The 20,234-nt window shown below is 42.4% G+C and overlaps 1 protein-coding gene across 1 annotated transcript in view; it reads right to left on the bottom strand.

Moving 5' to 3' along the window:
- LOC141083600 (TNFAIP3-interacting protein 1-like) overlaps positions 1-20,234 on the bottom strand; it is a 63,214-nt gene that overhangs the window by 40,930 nt on the left and 2,050 nt on the right. The window contains 2 exon segments of the mRNA XM_073567942.1: positions 921-1,058; positions 2,011-2,149. Coding sequence (XP_073424043.1) covers positions 921-1,058; positions 2,011-2,110 — 238 coding nt within the window. The 5' untranslated portion in view covers positions 2,111-2,149.

The raw sequence follows: 20,234 nt of genomic DNA, 5'->3' as shown, positions 1-20,234 counted from the left end.
ACTGCCATCTGCTCCACGGTATATCTAGTATATAAGGGGAAGATGGTTGCCCAAAACTAAGTACCCCCATGTGCCCTAAATGCAGATGTCAGGAAGTGAAGGGTGTAACAACCAACACCTGCCCGCTATAGAGCGGGCTCAGCTCCTGAGCCCACTGCTTACACTTGCACATATATGACAGTTGTAAGAAAGGGGTATTGCCATCTCCAAGGTCTTATATGTAGTAGGTGTAAAAATAATATTAACAAATATCTCCAATTAGAAATATAGTACAGTTCTTCTGATTAACTATGCCACTTACCCCATGTGCAGGGCATTGAAGTTGCTTACGTATCCATGGTTACAACCACTAATATAGTGACAGTTACTTAGTTATCGGTCACAACCATGGATACTTAAGCTACTACAATGTCCTGCAGATGGAGTAAGTGACATAGCGAACCAGAAGAACTATACATTTCTAATTAGAGTTATTTGCTAATTTTTTTATTACACCTTCTGCCTATTGGGATAGGATACTGGAGATGTGAATACCCCTTTCAAGGAACGCCCATGGGCACCTAATTAAACAGACACCACCCTTAAAAAAAATACATTTATGAATAAGTTCTTGAGCCCTTCTGCTGAAAAATTTTCAAAAATTGTACCCACCAGTATTAGTGTGCGCCACTAGAGGTTGACACCCAGCTTTCCCAGTCTCCTGAATGCCATAACAGGAATCAAGTGTTCCAGTATCAGAATTTTTGGATTACTCGGGGCTGAATTAAAGGGGTCTCCTAATTTTATAAAGTAATGGCCATTGCTGTAAGAAAGGAGGCATTCCGACCTCTAGGACCCCTAAATCCTGAACATTAAGGGGATGCGGCAGGATCTGAAGGAATTCATGCACGGTCGTCTCTCAGCCCTAGAGAAGGTCTCACCTTGGGTCATGTTTCCAGCGAATGGATCATTAGGATTTCCGGAAGACGACACCTGCAGATCCCGGGTGTCTTGTATTAGGGCTTCTGCCTTCTGCCGCAGATTGTGGGCCACGTTCTGGGACTCCTGCAGCAGCTCACCTGAGATAAGAGGGCGAGAGCGTCAGAACGAGGGCGAGAGGACTGAAATAGAGGGAGGAGAGAGAGGTGGGCGACATGGGAAAGAAAGGAAAGAGAAACTGCAGGAGGAGAAAGGAAACCAACCTGAGTGAGGATTGTGTAACAGATAATGACCAGCAGTTGTAGATCACAGGGGGCGTTATTAGGGAAGGGCCATATAACTGTGCTGGAGCTGTTCTCAGAGGGGGGTCCCAAGCTGGAGACAATAGGGTCGAGCCCGCTCCATCCACAGCTACACAGCAGCTTAACCCCACAGATGCCGCAGATGGAAATTAAAGGGTGTCATCCCCATTGCCAATCCCACCCCTTATACCCTACGATGGGATCGCAAGTCGGTGATTGTGATTAACTGGAAGCACCCGGATATGTGGACACTTATGAAGCCCAGATAATGATTACCAGGTTCAAGTCTCAAGTTAAAATAAATAATAAAAAAAAAAAAATATATACATATTACAATAACGCAATAGTGTACATTTGCAGGTTCAAGTCTAAAAAATATTAAAATAAACAAAATTATATTTTTGTATATATACACAATATAAAAAAATATTTAAATAAATGCATATATTTACTATATACAGCGGGTGTATGTGTAGTATTTATATGCATTTATTTAAATTGTTTATTTTTATATTCTATCCATAATTATAAAAATATGACTATTTTAATATTTTTTTTAGACTTGAACCTGCAAATATTATAATTTTATACAGATCAGTCTCTCCATAACATCCATAGTCCCACAGGGGACACACCTAACCAATTTTCCTTTTGGCCACAGATCCGCGAGATGCCTGTTATTAGTGGGGGTCCCAGCGGCCAGAAAATTATCACCGAACCTATGGAACAACCCCTTAAATGTTGGAGGAAAGCCCTATATTCCTATACGGATAACATATGTGACATTTACCAAGACTTGGGATCCCTGCCATGCGTTCCAGCTGATCATCAAACACTTTGGGGTCACTGCCGCCTGGATCATAGATTCTGTACGGGCTTCTGCCTTCCATTAATCAGCTCCGCATCCGACAGACGGCAATCTTACATCTCTAGAGGAGGACAGAGCACGCAGGATTCAGCTTCACACCGGTAACGAATACGTTTGATAAGAACAGGCTTTTGAAATTTCACATTTGTAGCAAATTGGTCAAATTAAAAAAAACTTTATTGCTCATTTGTTAATTATTATCATTAACGCTCCACCTCCCCTTCCAAGCTATCAGAAGCCACCACTAGGTGGAGCTCACTGCATACATGGTTAAACAAAGTCCATTTTTACCTTGCTCCCCCGCCCTAGTGGTGGCTGCCAGCTGTCTTGGTCAGAGACTTGCCTGACCAGTCAGGGGGTTTCAGATCACAAACCTATAAAACATATGCAAATAAGGCTGAAAAAGCATTGGAGGTGTGTCCAAGAGCAGTGACACACCCCCAGCGCACTTCCAGCCTAATTTGCATATTACTAGACATCTCATAACTGGCACATTGGATCTCCACAAAAAATGGCATCATCATGGCGCCTATACAGCCTTGTCATCGACAGCTCACTTTTAAATCCAAGTGGGGCGCAGTGTCCGTGAACCCCACCATTAGGGTAGAGGAAGTTTGAGGTCACTGTGTACCTCCATCCAAAAGGATATAAAGTGACATTTAAAGGGGTTACCCAATTTAAAAAATTAATTGCCCATAGGATCAATAATACAAAATTATACAATAAACTGATCTTTTATTCACCCTCCCCAGGTCCGGTGCCATCTCTCTCCACCTTTATGGTCATTGTTGATCGGTTGCAGCAATCACATCAACAGCGCTGCAAGCGATCACCGAATTCATTGGCTTCTGCTGACAACATTGAGCTGAGGGATTTGCTACAAAGAACCAAGCGGTGGTGGGGGCAGCTGCCGACTCCATAGGTCATGCTGGATCACTATTTGCCAGCTACCCCCAAGATAAAAAACGACGGGTGCGAAAATTAGGGGGCGCACTCAGGCTCCGTAACCAAAAAGGTCCACGTGATTTTGTACCAGAACAGCCATAAAAACAACGAGTTTGGAAACTACCAACTGAATCTCACAATAAATGGAGAAGTAAAAGACACCAAACAATTGTCTTATCTACTAGTACATGTTATCACGGAATTTCCCCGCTTGTTATCAGCAGAGCAGCGCTGCGCACAGCAAAGTAAGCTGGTAGATAAAATTGCAGCCTTGATTATAGAATAAAGGAGGCCATAAAAATAAGATAACTAAAGAGCATGACTGAGAGCTGAATCCTTTCACGCCTTTACACACGTGCATGCTCAACTCAGCCGAGCATCCATGTGTTCTAAATGTAAAGAGATGAGAAAGCGGGGTCATGCTCTTCAGGTAATGGGTCATCTCACCTGAAAACAAAAAAGGATCGGGAGTTAAAAGGTTGTTCTTATTATAGAATCTTCAGGTTTGCTCCCCTGCCTCCTGCTTGCCAAGTGTGTTGCAGATGACTGTGTGCTCTCTGTTGAAAGCAGAGGCAGATTTTCCTCTCCAACATGAGAGGTGCTGAAGCTACCCTGATACAGACACCTTCAGAGCAGCTCTTGAAAGATATGTGCTCCTTGTCTAGAAGATTGACCACTGCTGATAGACTGAAGAGGCCAGTAACCTAGGCAATGATTAGTAAACAAGAAAAGTAAAAATCCCTCCGTTATTGAGAGCAGAGAAGATTTTTAATAAGTAAAATTGCTTGTTTATACGCAAATTTTGTCATTTTAGCAATTTATTACACATTGGGAATGACCCTTTAAAAATCAGTCGCTTTTGATGTGTATGAGAACCTTTACATGTAGATATTTAGTGTATTTTTGGAGGAGGCTGGCTTGGTGTATATCAAGACTCATTAAAGGGGTGGGAACTGGATTTTATGGTAGGATGGCTTTATTAAGATGGCTCTCTTCTACCTGGAGGAGAGCTCAAATGCATACAGTGGGGAAAAAAAAAAGTATTTAGTCAGCCATCAATTGTGCAAGTTCTCCCACTTAAAATGATGAACAAGGCCTGTAATTGAGATCATAGGTAGACCACAACTATGAGAAAACAAATCCAGAAAATCACCTTTTCCGACTTGGCAAGATTTATTTTTCAAATTATGGTGGAAAATAAGTATTTGGTCATCTAAAAACAGGGAAGATTTCTGGCTCTCACAGACCTGCAACTTCTTCTGTAAGAGGCTCCTCTGTCCTCCACTCATTACCTGTAGTAATGGCTCCTGTTTGAACGTGTTATCAGTATAAAAGACACCTGTCCACAACCTCAAACAGTCACACTCCAAACTCCTCTGTCATTGCCAACAAAGGATATAAAACAAAATATTGAGATGGCCAAATACTTATTTTCCACCATAATTTACAAAATAAATCTTGCCAAATCAGACAATGTGATTTTCTGGATTTGTTTTCTCATTTTGACTCTCATGGTTGTGGTCTACCTATGATGTCAATTACAGGCCTCTCTCATCTTTTTAAGTGGGAGAACTTGCACAATTGGTAGCTGACTAAATCGCTTTTTTTCCCCACTGTACCTTTTGTCCCCCCCCGGGAGCATTGCCTATAAGTCTCCTTACAGTACGTGGAGGTTGTCCACCCCCAGACCTAAATAGTACTTTTAATGATCGGTGAGGGTCTCAGGATTCAGATTAGGAGATGCACACGAGTTTATTTCCAGTTTAACATCTGGGAGAACAAAATGATTGGGTGCTAAAATTCAATATGCCTTTTCATCTGTCAGGAGACCCCCATAGTCATTAGATGGAATGTAGATGTAGGCTCCCGAATCTCAGCTCAGGGATTGGCAAGATATAGAAGAAGAACTAATGGACACCTTCTGAACTAGAGGTTCTCAGACTGCAGAAAATGTAAATTCCCCTCTGACTTTTCCAGACATTCAATGATGAGTCTCGAGGACGTCCTTCAAGAAAGGTGGAGATGACTCCTCATCCACTATACACAGCATGTGACGCATGAGCGCGAGTCAGTCCTGTCCATACAGGGCAATTATGGCTCATCCTGGCCTTTCGTACTGACTACCTGGAAAAGCAAAGCTGAATCTGGACATGAACAGTCTTCGGTAGTAGCGCTTAGCTTTTCGCTCTCCCATCATCCCCCACACGTCACTTTCGTGCATCTAACATTTCCTAAATTACGATTCAGAAGCCAAAAATACATTTTTTTTAAAGAAAAAAAATACAGCATGTATGAAAACCATTGTATTAGTAGGATTATAGCTATAGCCATTGTTTCTAAAGGACTTGTCAGATGTGGGCAGCTTTTGCTTTTACTTTATTCCGTTGCTCCCATAAGTATTCCACTTTTTGTTTTTTAAAAATCCACCCTACGGTTTCGGAGATATGGGCCTTTTAGCTGAGTCTTTTCAAGGGGGAGTGGCTTATAGTCTAAAAGACACACCCACGAGGAACCAGTAAAGTAGAACTGAATAAAAAGGCTTATCTCTGGAACAGTTTTGGCGGAATTTAAACATACAAAAAGCGGAACGCTCAGCAGAGCAGTGGGAATAAAATAAGTGCAACAAAATGGAGACTTCTGATCTGGTGGCAGGTACTTTAAGGGGTTTTCTGGGAACTTCCTTAGGAAATATCAGCAATATTGACCATAGTTTACCCTATCCAGTAGCTGATGGATAACCATGATGTAACGGAACTGGCATAGAGCCGCATATTATGTTGTGGCCCTGAATTGTATTGCTGCAATCTCATATTCACTTCAATGAAAAAGAGATGAAGTTAATTGATAGTATGTGAAAGAAATTGTTGCCGTACCACTCATGGCCACTCCAACATGTATGGCGCTGTGTTAGTTCAAAAGCACTGCAATCTCTACAATCAACTGATTATTGGGGGTGCTTGGCAGTCAGTCCCCCACCAAAATGATATTTATACGCTATTCCAAAGACAGGTCATCACCGTTAGACCGGGCGTCACACGGCCTTTGATTCTCTCATATGATAATATATTGGCAACCTGCCAGAGTCTGAGCATAGTATCGGATTTTCTCGCATGGGAGGATCATATCACAGGTGTGGAGAAGAGGGAGAATTTAATTTCACCATCTTTTTCATTGTAGGCATCCACAGTAAATCGGACTGCATTCGGATGACATCGGAGTGCAGTCCAATGTTTCACTCACACCCACAGACTTGTATGCTCTCATGTCTGAGAGAATGGAGGGAAGAGCTTGAAAAAATAATTTTAAGACTAAAAGGGAGACCGGTCAGTTTTAACTACTGTATTGGGATGGAACTCCAATAACCACTAAGGGGGGGGGGGGGGGTTCTGACTACTAGGTGGGGTGCAAAAGCTTTAAAACTAGTTCTTAATTTAAGATTGGACAATTGTTACAATCTTCTCATAGGTCGCAGATTAAAGGGAATCCATCAGCAGGGTTTTGTTACGTAATCTGACAGCAGCATGATGTAGAAGCAGAGACCCTGATTCCAGCGATTTGTCACTTACTGGTATGCTTTACTGTAATTCTGATACAATCACAGTTTTTTCTGCTGCAGATCTAGTAGCGCCGTGTATAACCCCACCCACACCACTCTTTGGTAGTTTTTTGTGTACACTGGTTATTGACAGAAAGCTGCCAATCAGCAGTGGGGGGCGGGGTTACACAGAGCAGTTGACTAGGAGGCATGTGACGCCTAGTCCTGTAGTGATAATCTGTTGATAAAACACTGATTTTATGGACACAACTACACACAGCCCAGTAAGTGACATATCGCTGAAATTATGGTCTCAACCTCTAAATCATACTGCTCTCAGATTACATAAAAACTGCTGACAAATTTCCTTAAAAAGGGTAATAGTGGTAAGATATTTTCTATCCCCCTAAAGCCGGTGTCCTACTTCCAACATTCACAGCTTGAGTCCGGATCATGGATGTCCTCCTCAATGACAGATCGAGGGTCTTTAGGCCAGAACTCAAAGGCTTCAGATATGAAGCTGTTGAGTTTGGGTCAGGAGACCCGCTTGAGATCCGCACATGGACCGGAAACGTCAGAAGTATGAAGCAAGCCTAAAGGATAAGTTAGGATGGAATTTAGTACTCAGATTAATGTCTCGTGATCTTCTCCTCAGACCTTTGGTGTTTGAAGGCTACTTGTCTCATGAGAACTTCAGCTCGATGACCAATTACTTTAGGAGCACCTAACTAGGCTCTCGTGGATACCAGTGTAGTGCCGCCTAACACAACATTCCCGGTTGGTTATGGATATCACCAACGTTGTGTAATTTTACCGGCCACTGATATTTGGCACCCCCGAAGGTCTATGTTCCTTCTGGTTCTTTATTTTGTGATGGAAGGTGAAAGGTTCTTTAATTTTTTGGGGGGTTTTGTTACCAACTATTTTTTGAAATGTGTACAAATTTCCCAAAATTTTTCTCCAAGCACATGACTGACACTTCCTGGCAGCTTTTCATAGAGAAACCTAATTTTTTGGAGGTTTTATTTTTGCTTTAAAGAAAGGTTTGTTTAATCGTGGTAGATCCCCTAGTCTCGAGTAAAGTAAGAGAATTGACATTTTCTAAGAAGCCGACGAAGAGTTTCACTTCTACGCAGATGATTTTTTTTTAGGTGGGATTCTCCCCGGTAATCACAGTAGTTGACAGGCTGATAAAAGCCAAGAAGAGCGATAAAAAGGTAAAAAAAAAAAAAAAAAAGTAAATCACATGAAAAATTATCAGTGTCTGTCTCCTGCCATAGGATCATGAGTCAAATTAGCGATAGGCCATCACAGGAAGGAGGTTCTCAGGCAAGAGGAAGCTGGGAATTCCCAATTTTACTGGTTTATTTATAAAAGGGTCGATATATAAAATATTTGAGATGACAGGGTTGGGATTACGGGGAAAGAGATTTTAAACATGTCGTCGATGTACAAGACACAGCCATAACAAAAAAAAAAAAAAAATCACCACACACACACACACACACACACACACACACACACACACACACACACACACACACACACAGAGAATGTAAAAGTCATCCTTTAAAAAACCAAACAAGGATATAAAAGGGGAAATGACATCTAAGCTCAATGATGCTTGATCAGAAGCACTGAAAATCCAAACGTTGTATACATCCTACTAGCAGAAAGGGGTTCAATGACCTGTAGAGCATCACCACTTAGGACCCTCATCTTCTAGCCAGACTGGAGAGAGACCATAGAGAATGTCCCCTTCTCTGGAGGTCCCTACCCGGCCGTGCATCACACTGACAACTTATGGATGTGAATATGAAGACTGTAATACCTTATTTGTCCCTGTGGTGGCACTGTAGAGAAATGGAACACCTGCTGCTGGGTTCTTCTAGGGATCGAGGCTGATCACTGTGATCACAGTAGCTTTTCAGCATAGACCTTCTCACAAAAAGGAAATGCTGAAGCAGAAGTTAAAGGGGTTGTCCAGGTTTAGAAAGACCATTTTCATGTATCCTATTGTCGAATTTTAAGTTAAGATCCAGTAGTTGGGGAGGAAGTCTTCATTTTTGAGGAGTAGTGAGTATTTGCAAAGAATGCCTCCGTTTATGAAGAACCCGTCCCGCAGCCTGCTGATTTAAGAGGACAGTGTAATAATTAGTTCTCCCTGGGGTGGCGCTACAGGGAAATTAAACACTTCATTGCCTGGTTTTCCCACAGATAAGAGTTTATTGCTGGAAGTTCCCACTATGATTTATTTATTGTCGAGCAGGGATGTCAGGGCCATGTAACAGGCGGGTTTAGCTTCTTTTGTTATGCCATATGGTTACCTCCTTCTGGCAATGTGGAAAGCCCCTTTAAGTACCAGACAGTTCTCATAAGAACTAATTGGGTTTCATGGTTAATTCATGGATATGCTGGATCTTACAGATCAAGAGAAGCTTTTTGATGGCTTTAAATAAAGGGACCATCTTCAATAAACGTGGCACTACCATCTCTGGCATATCGCAAGGACATGCCATCACTTAAAGGGGCTCTCCGGGAATAGAAAAAAAAAAGCCCAAAAAACAAATAACTAAAAGGAAAATGTCATTATAAATAAATTCCTAAATACATTTAATTAGCAAATCGCAACTGTTTTGTCTAGGGAGTCAATCACTACAGAGTTAAAATGGCCGCTGCCTTGACAAGAACCCTCCCCTAGAGTGTTAGTATAGACGCCTGTGAGCATTTTTATCATCAGCAGGGAACCCATCAATCATTAAGTGATGGTGCTCCCTATGAATATGTAAGAGCTTAATTAGTCAGGAATATCCCTTTAAATGAAAAAACACCCTTTTAAAAAGGTCATTTAAAGAGAAGACGCCTCATCGAAAGTGTGACAAATCTCCAATCTAGACATTTTTATTTCATCGTTGATGGAAGAAGTAAAAAAAAAAAAAAGCCTTAAAAAGAATAAGAAAATGGACAGCACCACCTAATAACATGCCGCAGTTTACAAATGTAATTCTGTAAATCCCAGCTGTACAGCGTCTGACACTGGGACTTTCAGGGGTCATAATGATGCCAAACAGTGTGGTCCTTCCCTTGTTTTTCTGCGAACACGAGCTGCCGTCAGAGATAGTATTCCAAAAATGCTGGGGATTTCACAGCCGCTATCCTCTTAGAAAGAATTTTATATTTCCCAAGCGCTGTGACAACATAAAACCACTAATTAGGTATTTCAAAACAAAATAGCTTAAAAGGAGTAACCGCTGCTTTAATTTTTATTGTTTTGAAATATATCAGAGAAATTTGCATCTTTCTCCTCCTGCACTGATTTTTCACTCTCAATTCAACGGTAAAACCTTTCCTCAGTGAATACAGACTTTCCCATTACTGAGATAGATGACAGTTGGTGCTCATAAAGCTCTATGGAGATCTGTAACTGATTCAGGAGTGATTCTGCCTGTAGCTCCTCCCTTCTGCATAGAATTTTAAAAGCACCAACTGCCATGTAGAAGGAATTAAGGAGGAGTTAAAGGCAGATATGTTCCAGATAAGACAATTAATCTGCCTGTAGCTCCTCCCTTCTGCATGGCAGTTGGTGCGTTTAAAATTCTATGTAGGAGGGAGGAGCTACAGTCAGATACATTCCAGAAAGGGTACAGATCTCCATAGAGCTTTATGAGCACCAACTGTCATCTCCAATCTCAGTAATGAGAAAGTCTGTGCTTACCGAAAACGGATTTTACCCGTAAATTGAGATTTTTGAGAATGAAATCAGGCCTGGAGGAGCAAGAAGCAGATTTCTCTAATTAGATATATAACAAAGTTTCCTATTTTTACGTGAACTATCGATTTAGGAAATAAAATTTAAAAAGACGGTTACTCTTTAAGGTCAACTGGATACCTGAAGAGGTTATCGACATCGTTGGGGAGACATTAGGAGGTCCTCAAAACACTAAAATGATGGAGGAAATACAAGAACCATGTTCATCGTGAACGATCGGGTCAATTCTAGAAATGTCCACATCATTATGTTACTGGAGAACCATCTCATTACCGAAGCACTGACACGAACGGATGGTGGATCTAAAAAGTTTGGTCTCTAGAAGAGATGAAGGTGGAAGATTTGAGATGGAGGAAGCTGCCTTCCATCCTCACACAAAGTAGTCTAATTCCAACCATGGTCTAAAGACCGTACCAACGATTAAGTCTTATGGTCACACACTATGGAGGCATCGTGGGAACCTTATTTTCGTTTTTTTGTCAAGGTTAGGTAATAGCTATCAGATTGCCAGGGGATGTCCGATGGTTGGGACGCCCATTGATCCCAAGAAGGATTCTCTGGAATGTTCTGTCAAATGGAGTGTTGGCCACACAAGCCACCACCATTCATTCTCCTAGGGACCAAGTACCCCACTCCGCTTTTTCCGACAGTCCTATATAGATGGGAGTGGTGGCTACAGTTTCATTCTGAGGGGCATTACAGAGCAGAAATGGGATTCCATGGAAAGCGGAGAACAGAAGTATTCGCACTTTCATGTCCCCTATTAAAAAAAAAAAAAAAAAAAAAAAAAAGAGAAGAGAAGAAAGACTACAGGACCATAGAACTTTGCTTTATTTTATCCTTACCCTAAAAAGAATAAAGGTTAACCAGTCATTTTTTTAATTATTATTATGTTAATATGTAAACCAGTAGGGTGTCATACACAACATGAGCCGGTAAAAACGAGCCATCGTACAGCCACATTCATAAAAAAAGATAATAAAGACTAACAAAAATACTCAGCCCTTCACACCTTAAAAGTGAGAGGGCCAGGCGCCGAGAGTCCTCCGATCCCGGGCGTAGTCAGGACACTGCTCTAAGAACAGGATTTGTGAGGAAGTTGAAGGACTCGGTGCCTTCTCCAACACGGACGCCAAAAGACGTAGCTGTAGGCCTAGCACCTGTTCTCAAAAGACAATGTGGTGGTTGTTAAGAGAACTTATTGGGTCATTTTTTCCACCGAGACTACCACCATTAGTTACTTCATAAGGTCAATATTATAAGTGATTTTACACAAAAAAAAATGAAGTTCATTGTCCACCATGGTCAGATGATAATTCATGGCGTCCAGTCAAGGGAATGAAGACCCTGCAGAATAAAGTCAAGCTGTTCACGCCTTATTGCCTCCTTTCTAGATGTTTGGGTTGACATTCATGTGGACATGTGATGACAATTCCAGTCTTCATCTTTGGAGAATACAGGAAAAGGATTATCCGTTATTGATGGTGATTTGGGAACCAAAAAAAAAAAAAAAAAGACCGGACAAGTTCCTTTTAAAGTGTTTGGTCCCCTTAGTGCAGTCATGAACGGTGACTGTCTCAAGCTTTGGAGAAATCAAAATGTACATGAGAATATAGGAAACTTTGCACAATATCTAAGTGGAGAAATATGCTTAAGTCTCCTCTTAGGAGCCACTTCTCTCATCCACTTCACCCACCTTCCTCTCAGGATCCACCTCTCTTTCTCCCACCCCTCCTCCCACTTATGAGCCACCTCTCTCTCTCTCCCAACCCCTTTTCGTTTATGAGCCACCTCTCACTCTCTCTCCCACCACCCTCCCGTTTATGACCCACCTCTCTCTCTCCCACCCCTTCTCCTATTTGTGAGCCACCTCTCTCCCACCCCCTTTTCGTTTATGAGCCACCTCTCACTCTCTCTCCCACCACCCTCCCGTTTATGAGCCATCTCTCTCTCCCACCCTTCTCCTATTTCTGAGCCACCTCTCTCTCCCACCCCTCCTCCCGTTTATGAGCCACCTCTCTCTCTCCCACTTATGAGCCACCACTCTCAACCTTTCCTCCTTCCCACCCGACTTGTGAACTTATCGTTCACTTGGAAAGCTCACTGAGGGATAAGATTACAGAAGTTTATTAAAGTTTCAACAGAGAGGTGAGAAAAGAGCGAAAAAGCAGAAAGACTGCGGCCGCTTTTTAGTTAGTGTTTTATCTACTCCAGTGCTGGTTTCACAGCTGCACTGCGCAGTACAGCTGAATAATGTCATCCATTCTGCTACTTCTTACTCTGAATATGTGCTGCATGCAGCCAAGAGAGCAGGAATCACCTCTGTGTGTGTGTACGGTGCTTTCATCATAGCAGCTAGTCTCCACCCACCAGCTGAGAGACAACTGAAAACTGGAGAAAACTAGAGATAGAGCCTCATGAGGGGGAAATTAGTGGGAAAAAAACTCTGTGCTAAATATTAATAACACTGTCATAGAAAGAAAACATAAATAAATAGGAATAAGAGATCTGCACAAAAGAAAGGAGCGTCATTAGATAAGGAAATCTGAAAGAAGAGTCACCCTGAAAAGTGTTCTTACTTTCAGCTCACCCTTAAGGTAGTAATTATAGGGGCTTTCCGCCTCACAATACACCCAAGATGTGTAAACTGAGCTTGTACGTGCATTTTATCGCATAGGATACATTTTATTTTGCTGTAATAGGCACCAAGCAAAAACAATTGTAAAAGCCCCCAAAAACCCATAATAATACTACAGTGTGAATACCAACACCCCATACTTAGCATTATATGGACCCAACAGACAATTATATAGACAAACTGCTCCTGGTGTGTTGGGTGCACTCCATCAGCACGACGCCACGGCCCCTTTAGAATTTTCCCTAGAGAAATTCCATCTCTTTTTAGATTACGCAATCGTTAATGGAACTGGAAATTTGTACAAAGCGAAAAAGCAAGTCCTCATCAATCACGACGGTAAACCCACGACGAACGAGAAGGAAAGAAATAGGAAGGGCAGATCTAGCACAGTATAGAGTGACAGGTCTGCAAATCAGGATCCTGGGAATCTTCCCCTGTGGGAAACATTATGGCAGCCACAATGGTTATCACCTTACTTTCCCAGAAACTGATATAAAGTATTTTAACAATCCTAAAAAAAAAAAAAAACCTCAAAAGATTTTATAAGGGATGATTTGAGAAGAGCAACAGATTTTTTTTCCGGTAACAGCGCCCCTCTTCTCTAAAGGCTATACCTGGTATTGCAGCTCAGGCATATTTAATGCTAGAGATACAGTGCAGTTTTTTGGAAAAGCAGAGCCTTTTCATAATCCTGAACAACCTCGTCATTGAGAATTGCTTGCGCATGAAGCGGATTTGCACAAAAAGGCTTAACATAGTTATGCGCATAGCAAACTGCCTCCGGTCACTAGGTTTGACCCATGACGCCATGCTTCTTTCCTAAAGGGCAGAGTCAGATGGCTGTATAAATCGGCGCGAGATCGGAAAGTAGTACAAGGACTGGCCGACAGCCCACCCGACCAGAGCGTGACAGCTGCATGTATTTCTAAGCATGCTGTCAAGCTCGGGTCGGGAGAAGTCAGCACACTGTGCTCCAATCTCGCTCTGATTTATAGGGTCGTCCGACTTTGCCCCAATGGTGTATCCACAATGAGGTTTGCAGAATTTCGCCAACTCTCCAACCAAAACTTGTAGTTTTTAAACTCCTCGTTGTTTTTGAAGAATTTATGCTCCAAAAACAAATAGGCTTACACCAATCTGCTGGTGGTGTCTGGACTGCCTAAGCCAGGGTTTCCCAAACTCCAGTCCTCACGGCCCCAACAGATCAGGATTTTGAATTTTCCTGTGTATTGCACTTGTGATGGAATCATCATCAAGGCATCGGAGTTGCCAGAGGTTCTCTCACCTGTGCAATACTAAGGAAATCCTGAGAACATGATCTGTTGGGGGCTGTAAGGACAGGAATTTGGGGGAACACTGGTCTGCGGATTCCAGGGCTGTGGAGTTGGTAAGTCAAACCTCCAACTGCTCAATTTCCATGACACCGACTCGGTAAGCCAAACTTCCATCTCCTTAATATCCATGCACCGACTCCACGACTCCGTCTCCACAGCCCTGGTGGATTCCACACTAAGCTAGCCCAATCTTCCTTGAATGATGCCCACCTCGTCAACTACAGCCCCTTGAAGTCTCATGATTGAGCCATACAACACAGGACTGCTGCACATGCGCAGCTTATCCACATTTCATTTCTTGCTTCTGCTGCATCTAGGACTTTGTATGGACAAAAGGAATAAACTTTTCTTCTGTGCATGCACTGGTCCGGATGTCCTATAGATGTCCTGACACTCCCAGAGATGCTGCAATGTTAAAGACAATGACCAAGAAGAGACTTGCGCATAAGTTGCTTCATCTGTCGAAAAACAAGGGCAAACTAAACTGCGCATGTGCAGGTTCAGTGCAAGTCGAAAATTAAAAAAAAAAAAAAAAAAAAAAAGGCATGGCATAGGACATTTTATCCACAATGATCAAAAGAAGCGGTTCAAGCTTAGTATGGAGAAGGAGAGGAGACAAGGATGACCTGGACCCCACTATGGGGTGGTAGTGTTACATAAGATTTCCCCTACTTCCGGTTTCACACAGACGGTACTCGGATTGGGATACCCACTCGCACCACCATCTGTTGGGTCTTCTGATCTGACCGTGGTCTATGTTTTGTGTACATGTGAAATCGGAATTATCTAAGCCTGCTGGACGCTAATAGGGATAATTTTTGGAAAGGGGTTTTTTTTAGGGCAGGATAATTTTTGGACAGTTTCCAAAAAATTTCCAATAAGTAAAATTTGAAAACCATGTATAAATGCAGATTTCATTTTGGCAAAATTGGATACATTAAAACAAACAAAAAAAAAACATTGCTCAACAGATCCCTATTGCTTCACCACAGTCTGATTGTGATGTTCCCCTTGAAGCAATGCCATAAAATCCAGCCTTAACAGTGGGGAGTTCCCAGTAGTTTTTTTCCCCCTCTTTTCAATGTGTGAAAATTTTATATGGAAACTTTCCAGGAGCCCGTTGATCATACGATGAGTGTACCATAAAATAATATTATATTCCTAGTAAGTGTGATTCATCAGAGGGCGGCTTCAGAGGTTCCGCAATGGCTGTTTAGCCGGAATCAGGACCCAACTTGGACCATCATCCATTACTAATATGAAAATTTTGCTTCTTTGCACCTTAAGCTTATTAAAACTACTTCATAAAGATTGGAAAATCCTTATAAGGCTACTTTATTTAATGTCAAGTCTAAGTGATGCAGATATCAGCCATCATAAATAAAATGTCCAATCGTCGTCATGGTCGGGGTGTCGTGGTTTCATCAGTGCATTGCACGTTGCGATGGCTCTGAAGAGCTGGATGACGTCCACCTCGCAAACAAGTACGTCGTTGTACTTGACCGCCTCAAGCGCCAAGATCCCCATCAGTGTTCTCACTGCAAACCACAGTGAAGAACAGATATAGCGATGTAAGAAAATAAACCTCCCAGACCAAAGCCACAGCTCTGAACTACACGCTGCTGTAAACCGTGTGAAAATCTGAGATTATCAATAAAACAGACATTTAGAGGGGGTTTCCAGGCATCATCTATCCTTAGGCTATTAGATCTGTGAGCTCCGGCGTCAACGCCGCCAAGATGGAGCTGCACAGCACAGCTCCGTTCACTGAGTAGTGGCCATCTTTAGGTATTGCAGCTTGGCTTCCAATGACGTGAATAGGATCTTAGCTGCAGTACCTGTAAACGGCCACTACACAAGGAACGGAGCCGTTGGAGATGGCGGCAATGCTAGGTGTCGGACCTCATCAATCTCATACTGATGACCTATCCTGAAGATGAGAAAGCCAGTAAATGACTAGGAAGCTGAGAAATCCAGTGTTGGATATGATTTTCACGTTTCAGAGAAGAGCCTGTCTAACATTGATGGAGCTCTGTTAAATGTGGCGGTTTTCTTTGCTTAAAAAGAAAAAAAATGTCTACGAGGTTGACATGTTTTAGACCCCCCCCCACTTATGAAAACTGCTAAGTATCAGCAACTCCTGCTTTGGCCGACACTGCCCATCCATGAAAAGGATGGCCTGTAATACCACATTTCCCCTGCAGTGGCCGCTATAATAAAAAAGCATGGTTGACCACAGATCCCCTGGCTTGCAGGTGTGATCAGCTGATCGCCAGGTCCGCCTCTTTTTGGAAATGGGTTACGCAAATGAGATTGCTACCTTACACAATCAGGGTGCTTTAAATAATTGTTCCCTAAGAAAATTAGATAACAATAAAAACAAGAAAATGTAATTATTTTTGGGCACAGTGGCTCATACTGCTCCTTAGTATGGAGCATATAACCTCTCAACACCAATGTAGATGGGTCATACTGAGTCTGAAGGAGCGTGTCTCATATTTATTTTTATTCTCTCAGATCTGTATCAAACCTGTCAAAAAAAACCCTTCAGATTGGAAAACAAGTGTGTATAGTGGTGGTAACCGTCTTAAAAGGGGACCTGTCATCAGGTCAAAAGCGGCTAGATTTGGCTCTTAATTTATTCCCATTGCTCCCCTGAGTATGACGTTTTTTGTGTTTTTAAAATCCGCCATATGGTTCCTGAGATATGGGCCTTTGTATTTTGTGATCTGTACAAGGAGGCGGTGCTCACAGGGTAATTATAAAGAGCAGCCTAAAGACACGCCCCCGAGGATCCTGTGATAAAGACTATGAAAGTGAGTACTAAATAAAAAAAATATCGTATCTCTGGAACCGTATGGCGGAATTTAACAAAACAAAAACTGAAAACACAAGGGGTGCAGTGTGAATAACATGAGCAAAAACTGGCCTTTTCCATCCCAGTGTCAGGACCCTTTTAAAGGCAGCCAGATTACCGCTCCATACAAATGAATGTGTGTAGGAACCATACACACCAGGTGTTATACACCAAAGGTGGCAACAGTACGTTAGAAATGATAAGTCTTGCTTTGATCGGTTTCGCAAGTCTATCAACCATGATCTGAACCGACGATGGGTCTCGTGACCCGCACTCAACAGCCTCATGTGGACACTGATTATTCAGCTCAAGATCGGAGGGATTTTTAATTCTATGTTTAATTTGCTCATTGTCTAACTGACCACCGCTGTAGTCTGTAAACGGTAGCCCGCCACATAAGACACAGTGCTTACAAGTTCTTTGCTATAGAGTTTGTAATCGCTGCTCTGAAGCCGACCAGATCCAACCAGCTTCAGTCACACTGCGTTCCTCCCATACCTTTGCTTCGCAATATGGTGGAGTGTACACAGTTTAGGAAAATGGGTCATCCATGCTGCATCAATCAAGAGCGATGCAAAAATCCGGGAGGTGCTCCCTCTCCTCAACTGCAATCATGAAAATAACACTTTAGTTAAAGGGGTTGTAAATGATCCCCTAGCCATAGGACAGAAGATAACATTGATTTCTCAGAGTCCGACCACCAAGATCCCCACAGTCCAAAGAATGGAGTGGAGGTCAAGCAGAACTTCATGAATCACAGCCTAATACAAAACTAATGGGCTGCACACAAAGATTTAACATTTGGCAACTGATGAGACCACTACTGAGCAAAAGCTTCTTGTCACCTCAATCCCCTACTAGACTGATTGTACCTGTGTGTGTTTATAGGGGATCAGAATGGGGAGAAGCCACTCGGGGCAGGTCTCGGACTAGTCGTCCAAGGTGCATAGACCATAGGGATCAGAATAGGGAGAAGTCACTGGTGGACAGGTCTTGGACTAGTCGTCCAAGGGGCATAGTCCATAGGGTTCAGAATAGGGAGAAGCCACTTGTGGACAGTTCTCGGACTAGTCGTCCAAGGGGCATAGTCCATAGGGATCAGAATAGGGAGAAGCCACTGGTGGACAGGTCTCGGACTAGTCTTCCAAGGTGCATAGTCCACAAGGATCAGAATAGGGACGAGCCAGTGGGGGACAGGTCTTGGACTAGTCGTCCAAGGTGCATAGTACACAGGGATCAGAATGGGCAGAAGCCATTTGGGGCAGGTCTCAGACTAGTTGTCCAAGGTGCATAGTCCTTGGCTGAATTATAGATGGTCAAAGTAAGTTTTCTCTGCAACATCGCAGCCGTAGGACATACACAGCCGTAATACCGCTGCTAGACTCCAATTAATGCGGCATTATCCTACCATCAGGTTCCCGTTAATCATGTCCTCTGCCACAAAATTCAGACTATGGGACTGAAAGCGATGTATTCTGACCTCCGAATTCGGAGCTCAATCGGTCCTAAAGGGTTTTAATGTGTGTAAATTTAACCATCACTGTTGTGCTTAGTGGGTGTCCCAACACCATCCCATCCGACTTATAAGTAACAAGTATTGATCTTGACACAACCCCTTTAAGAGGCAGACAAAACCCAAAAAATGGGAACAATATTACAAAATCGGCCAATAAAAAAAAAAAAAAAAAGAGAATAGATTACGGACTTACATTATACAAAAATAAATTTTCAATGCATCTGACCCTCTCCTCTAAGATTCTGGTTTATTGGGATCCCACACCTAGAGATATTTGTGATCACCAACAAACAAAAGCCCATTTACCCCTCCAGAGCTGCGCTCCTGACCCCGGGGCTAACAGGTTGGAATAATTCTGGGCTGCATATGTCTGCTATGGTTTAACTTCTTACGGACCCCCCTGTCCACATATGACTCTGCACTGACGTTTTAGAACAGAGATTCACCCATCCAATGGATTGTGCGATCGCCACGTGGCGGGAGGGAGCAGGAGTGGCCAGATCAGCTCTGTAGGGCAGATAGCAGGCTGAATTTGCAATTAATATATACAATTTTATGAGTTTAATTTAGGGGGGGCAACAAATGTGTGAAACAAAATAAAAAAAAGAATATACAAAAATAAATCACAAAAAAGCCTTTTTTAGTGTATATACATTTGGTCATAGAATCATAGAATGGTAGAGTTGGAAGGGACCTCCTGGGCCATCTGGTCCAACCCCCTGCTCAAAGCAGGATTCGCTAAATCATCCCAGTCAGATGTCTGTCCAGCCTCTGTTTGAAGACTTCCATTGAAGGAGAACTCACCACTTCTCGTGGCAGCTTGTTCCACTCATTGATCACTCTAACTGTCAAAAAGTTTTTTCTAATATCTAATCTGTGTCTCCTCCCATTCAGTTTCATCCCATTGCTTCTAGTCTTTCCTTGTGCAAATGAGAATAAAGTTGATCCTTCTACAATGTGACAGCCCTTTAGATATTTGTAGACAGCTATTAAGTCTCCTCTCAGTCTTCTCTTTTGCAAACTAAACATTCCCAAATCCTGCAACCTTTCCTCATAAGACAGGGTTTGCAGACCGGTCACCATTCTGGTCGCTCTTTTCTGAACTTGCTCCAGTTTGTTGATGTCTTTTTTAAAATGTGGTGCCCAAAACTGGACACAATATTCCAGATGAGGTCTGACCAAAGAGGAGTAGAGGGAAATAATGACTTCACGTGATCTAGACTGTATGCTTCTGTTAATACATCCTAGAATTGCATTTGCCTTTTTTGCTGCTGCATCACACTGTTGACTCATATTCAGTCTGTGATCTATTAGTATACCCAAGTCTTTTTCACATGTGCTGTCACTTAGCCCTATTCCTCCCATTCTATATATGCTTTTTTCATTTTTATTGCTCAGATGTAGTACTTTGCATTTCTCCCTGTTAAAAACCATTCTGTTAGTTGCTGCCCACTTCTCCAGTTTATTTATATCTTTTTGAATCCTCTCTCTCTCTTCTCTAGTATTAGCTATCCCTCCTAGCTTTGTGTCATCAGCAAATTTAATCAGTTTA

The sequence above is a fragment of the Dendrobates tinctorius genome, unplaced genomic scaffold (genome assembly GCF_039654945.1).
Source record: "Dendrobates tinctorius isolate UK_male_01 unplaced genomic scaffold, ASM3965494v1 ptg000020l, whole genome shotgun sequence".
Lineage (NCBI taxonomy): Eukaryota > Metazoa > Chordata > Amphibia > Anura > Dendrobatidae > Dendrobates > Dendrobates tinctorius.
This window is presented reverse-complemented; position numbering and strand designations above follow the sequence as displayed.